Source organism: Andrographis paniculata, unplaced genomic scaffold, assembly GCF_009805555.1.
Source record: "Andrographis paniculata isolate CXL003 unplaced genomic scaffold, ASM980555v1 Contig12END, whole genome shotgun sequence".
Classification (NCBI taxonomy): domain Eukaryota; kingdom Viridiplantae; phylum Streptophyta; class Magnoliopsida; order Lamiales; family Acanthaceae; genus Andrographis; species Andrographis paniculata.
The window spans coordinates 1522969-1528584 of record NW_026137402.1 but is presented as its reverse complement, the minus strand read 5'-3'; the positions used below and the strand labels follow the sequence as shown (position 1 = coordinate 1528584).

At 39.9% G+C, this 5616-nt stretch overlaps 1 protein-coding gene across 1 annotated transcript; it reads right to left on the bottom strand.

The window, feature by feature from the left end:
* Positions 1-4222: 4222 nt before the first annotated feature.
* LOC127252634 (uncharacterized) lies at positions 4223-4885 on the bottom strand. The gene is made up of 3 exons (XM_051276902.1): positions 4742-4885; positions 4549-4624; positions 4223-4389 (listed from the first exon to the last, which is right to left on the bottom strand). Exons 1-3 carry the CDS (start codon positions 4883-4885, stop codon positions 4223-4225), a joined length of 387 nt encoding a protein of 128 aa, XP_051132859.1.
* Positions 4886-5616: the final 731 nt, after the last annotated feature.

The window sequence follows — 5616 nt, the reverse complement described above, 5'->3', positions numbered from 1 at the left end:
AGTCAATTCAAGGACCCTCATTCGCTTGTAGTAAGCTTCTGGCGGTGCTGGTTCAACAAATTCACCAGAGCTTCTTTCTACCACTCTCCCCCTGTCAGTGGACAGTATCCTCTGAACTCTTCTCTAAATCTTCTCTTCAACTTTATCAAACTCCTAATTCACACTTAGCTTTCTCTTGCTTGGTTTTATTGTGATGACTTTCAGATAGCCCAGGGTTTTTCAAAGAAAAACATAGTGCAACCAGAATACTTTCAAACTTGCAATATTAGTCCCAAAATGGATAAACATTCAGCTAAACAGGTAGAAATATCCTGAAACTTGCTGATACGAACCCTATTTACTCATCCCACAACAAAACAAAACACTCCACAGAGGGTTTTCGTTGTGAAGAAAGGAGAAAATCACAAGCTCAAGAAAATCAATTGAAAAATTGGAAATTGATCCATAGAAAGTGAGAATATCAGATATTATATCTAAATCTAACAGATAACAGACTTAGATTCACAGAAAATCAAGTTATAGTAATTTTTCAAAATTTTGAAGAATAGTGAGTTTTCCCAAACATAATTTTTGATTATGTGTTATTGAATGTGAAATCAGGAAAAAAAACTATGAAATCGAGTAATTAGACCAAGGAGAACCTATATCTTACCTCAGATTTTGTTAAAATCAGTTGAAAGATAAAGATTTTTCGAATTTGGGAACACGGAGGAATGGTGGTTTCTTTGTAGCGTACTAAAGGAGTTAATTTGGGGGTAAAAGTGGAAATGACTGAGTGGAGGGGGTATTTATAGGAGAGGGTTCATCGCTCACTTGCTTTGTGACGTATGCGGTGGACGATTCAGCTTCTTGTCGGTCCAGTATTATTATATTAATATAAAGGCTTAACGGGGTGGGTTACTGGGTAGGTGAGCGGTTAAATCAATACTTCTAATTTATCCTAAGTATGACACACAAGCGATTGGGCAAGTGGTATTGGGTGAGCGATAACACTCCTCCAGCATGTATCAAGGTGAAACAAGCGAAGCAAAGGTTGGCTTGGGGTAGACTCAGGTTAGAAATTAAAAACCTACCTAAGTTACTCTAGAAAAACGACAATAAAACAATCAAAATTTTATTCTACTGAAAGGGATAAACTACCTAGAAAGCGATAATTCTATTCCTATTTGAAAGCGCTAAACTAACTAGGAAAGCAAGAATTTACTACCCTACAAAAGCAATAAAATCTAACTATAAAAGCGATAAACTGCTACTAGGGAAGCGGTAAAATTCTAACTAGGGAAGCGATTAAAGAAAACAAGTAAAACTATGGCGGATATAAGATTAGGCAATTCTAGATTTTAGTTAAGTTCTTATCACAGAGCAAGCTTCTGAACTTCTATCAAATCAATCTCTGTTTCGGCCTGCTGCAATACAGAACTTTCGATATATGGTTTCAATCTTGCTCCATTGACTAGGAAGGAATCGCTTTCCATCGAGTTATCCACATCAATGAGTCTGATGGCTCCGCTTGGCAGAACTTGTTTGACAACATATGGCCCAGTCCATTTGGATTTCAAGTTTCTTGGGAACAAGTGAAGTCTAGAATCATACACTAAGACCTTGGATCCCTCAGTGAATTATTTCTTCTTTAACTTCCTATCGTGATAGAACTTTATTATTTCCTTGTAAATTTTTGTGCTTTTATTTGCATGATACCGGAACTCGGCTAGATCTAGTAATCACTCTGCGCGCTTCTGCTGGGCTGGCAACAAATCAAAGTTTAAATACTTGATAGCCCAGTATGCGCGATGTTCGAGTTCCAGTGGGAGGTGGCATGTTTTTCCATAAACTAACCGATAAGGTGATATCCCAATTGGCGTCTTGAAGGCTGTTCTGTAGGCCCACAGCGCATCATCTAATTTTTCAACCCAGTTCTTGTGACTCATGTTGACTGTTGTCTGGAGGATGTGTTTGATTTCTCTGTTAGAAACTTCCACCTGACTTCTTTCTTGTTGGTGATAGGGAGTAGTTAGATGCTGACAAATCCCATACTGTTAAAGACAAGATTGCAACGCTTTGTTTACAAAATGGGTTCTTTCATCGCTAATGATAGTCATTGGGACCCCGAATCTTGGAAAAATGATGTACTTAAGAAAGCGGATCATTGAGTGAGAATCATTAGTAGAGAGCGCTTGCGCTTCAACCCACTTGCTAATCCACTGCCACTAAGATATAAAGCTTTCCATTTGAATTCAGAAACAGTCCCATAAAGTCTATTCCCCATAGATAAAATAATTCCATAAACAAAATTCCAGTATGAGGCATCTCATCTCTCTTCGAGATAGAGCCTAATCTCTGAAATTTTTTGCAAGCCTTGGCAAAGGCATCAACATCTTTTTATATCGTTGGGCAAAAGAAGCCAGATTGCAAAACTTTGGCCGCTGTGCGCTGGCCAGCAAAATGCGCTCCTACGTGGGAGCCATGACATTCATTCAAGATCAGCGGCCCTCTGATTTCACTACACAACGACGGATAATCCTATTAGAGTCGATGTTGAAAAAATAAGGTTCATCCAAAAAATAATCCTTTGGAAAGCTGAGAAGACACTTTTTTTCCCTTAAAAATCTATGAGCGGAAATTTGTCTTGTGGCCAAGAAATTTGCCAGGTCTAAAAACCATGGCTCTTTACCCTGCACAAGGAACAATTTCTCGTCAGGAAAAGAATCATTTATACCTGGGGATGTATTTTCCGGTTGTTGAAGTCTGCAAAGATGGTCATCGACAAAATTTTCTTTCTCTTTTATGTCCTTGTTTTCAATGTCAAATTCTTGGAGCAAAAAAACCCAACAAATTAAATGGGCCTTGGTCTCTTTTATCGTTGCATGATCAGTGTGAACTATTGTCTTGCTCTCGATCAGATACTATCTGAACTTCTCTTAAACAAAGACAGTGGCTAGCATCTCCTCAGTTGTAGTGTAATTCCTTTGTGCAGAGTCCAACGTCCTACTGGCATAGTAAATGACATTCAACTTGGATTCCATCTTCAGTCCCAATACAATGCTGATGGCATAGTCACTTGTATCGATCATCAGCTCGAATGGCTCGCTCCACACTGGTGCCGAAATGATGGGAGTGGTAGTGAGTGAGAGGTTGAGTGATTTTTTTGAAGTCCTTAATAAAGCAACTGTAGAAACCGGCGTGAACAAGGAAACTTCTAACTTCTTTCTTATTTGAGGGCGTTGGCATTCTTTTGATTACACTAAATTCTGATCTATCCACCTCTATTCCCGCGAGCGAGATCTTATGGCCAAGAATAATTCCTTCATTTACCATCAAGTGACACTTCTCCCAGTTCAGCACGAGATCAGTCTCAATGGAGCGGAGCAACACTCTATCCAAATTGCTCAGGCATGTGGTAAAGGTCTTGTCATATACTGAGAAGTCATCCATAAAAACTTCTATTCAGAAGTCTAGGAAATCAGTGAAAATGTGATACATACACCGCTGGAAGGTCGCTGGGGCGCTGCAGAGCCCAAAAGGCATCATCCTATAAGCGAATGTACCATATCGACAGGTAAAAGTAGTTTTCTCACAGTCCTCCGGCTTGATGGGAACTTGATGATAGCCTGAGTAGCCGTACTGGAAATAGTAGTATTTGTGACCTGCAAGCTTCTCATGGCATTGATCAAGAAACGGTAGTGGGAAATGATCTTTCTTCGTCACTGCATTAAGCCTTCTGTAGTCGATACATACTCTCTATTTTGTGATTGGTCTTGTCATGAAGACCTCCCCATCATCGTTTGTCTGTTCGACAAAGCCTCATTTCTTGGGGACCATATGGGTTGGGCTGACCCACTGGCTGTCACTGATAGGATAGACGATACTTGCATCAAATAGCTTTATGACCTCATTTTTCACAACTTCGTGCATATCTTCAGTAAGGCGTCGCGGAGGCTGTCTGCATGGCTTCACTTCAACATCCAATCTGATATGGTGCATACATACTGTTGGGCTGATTCCTTTAATATCTAAAATCTTCCATGCAAACACTGTATCCATCATCAGCTCGAATGGCTCGCTCCACACTGGTGCCGAAATGATGGGAGTGGTAGTGAGTGAGAGGTTGAGTGATTATTTTGAAGTCCTTAATAAAGCAACTGTAGAAACCGGCGTGACCAAGGAAACTTCTAACTTCTTTCTTATTTGAGGGCGTTGTCATTCTTTTGATTACACTAAATTTTCATCTATCCACCACTATTCCCGCGAGCGAGATCTTATGGCCAAGAATAATTCCTTCATTTACCATCATGTGACACTTCTCCCAGTTCAGCACGAGATCAGTCTCAATGGAGCGGAGCAACACTCTATCCAAATTGCTCAGGCATGTGGTAAAGGTCTTGTCATATACTGAGAAGTCATCCATAAAAACTTCTATTCAGAAGTCTAGGAAATCAGTGAAAATGTGATACATACACCGCTGGAAGGTCGCTGGGGCGCTGCAGAGCCCAAAAGGCATCATCCTATAAGCGAATGTACCATATGGACAGGTAAAAGTATTTTTCTCACAGTCCTCCGGCTTGATGGGAACTTGATGATAGCTTGAGTAGCCGTACTGGAAATAGTAGTATTTGTGACCTGCAAGCTTCTCATGGCATTGATCAAGAAACGGTAGTGAGAAATGATCTTTCTTCGTCACTGCATTAAGCCTTCTGTAGTCGATACATATTCTCTATTTTGTGATTGGTCTTCTCGTGAAGACCTCCCCATCATCGTTTGTCTGTTCGACAAAGCCTCCTTTCTTGGGGACCATATGGGTTGGGCTGACCCACTGGCTGTCACTGATAGGATAGACGATACTTGCATCAAATAGCTTTATGACCTCATTTTTCACAACTTCGTGCATATCTTCAGTAAGGCGTCACGGAGGCTGTCTGCATGGCTTCACTTCAACATCCAATCTGATATGGTGCATACATACTGTTGGGCTGATTCCTTTAATATCTAAAATCTTCCATGCAAACACCGTCTTCCTTCTCTTGAGAAGGGATAGTAGTTGAGCCTGTTGGTCCGGCACAAGCGAGATTGATATTCGTTATATATGATAATATTTTGTTATATATTGGACAACTTTTTGATGCAGAATTTTGTATATATGCTCCTTATGGTATGTTTTTTATTGCGCAATAGATTTTATGTGGATGACAAGTTTTGGGGTGTATTTGGGAGACAATGAATAGAACGCACGAAGGCTTTAGACGTGATCACGCAAGTACAATGTGGAATTTACAAAAAGGCCCTTGGGGTGAATTGGCAATATTAAAAGTACTTGGGATTTAATTGCAAAGGGGATCTATTTAAAAAGGGGATCTTGGGATGGAGTTGAAGAGACACGATTTTTTTGAATTGAAGAGGGGAAGAGAAGGGAGAACACGAGGGAGAACGCAAAGAACTTGGAGAAGGATTGCAGACGAATTTTCGGGGCGTTATTCTATTTTCGTATTTTTCTTCTTTGTCGATTTCAAAATTGAAGGCATGATGAACTTCTTTCTTTTTTTTTGTGTTTTAATTCCTATGAATTTTGAGTAATTTCATTTTTAGAGTAGGTGTGAATTTATGTTTGAGATTGAATTTGTG

Excerpts from the sequence above, each read along its gene's own strand:
- LOC127252634 (XM_051276902.1), bottom strand. The coding sequence starts at position 4,885 with ATGCACGAAGTTGTGAAAAATGAGGTCATAAAGCTATTTGATGCAAGT. Across the intron at positions 4,625-4,741 it reads AGACAAACGATGATGGGGAG|CTTGCAGGTCACAAATACTA; the intron begins GTCTTCACGAGA and ends TGCCATGAGAAG. Across the intron at positions 4,390-4,548 it reads TCCCATCAAGCCGGAGGACT|TATATGACAAGACCTTTACC; the intron begins GTGAGAAAAATA and ends ATGACTTCTCAG.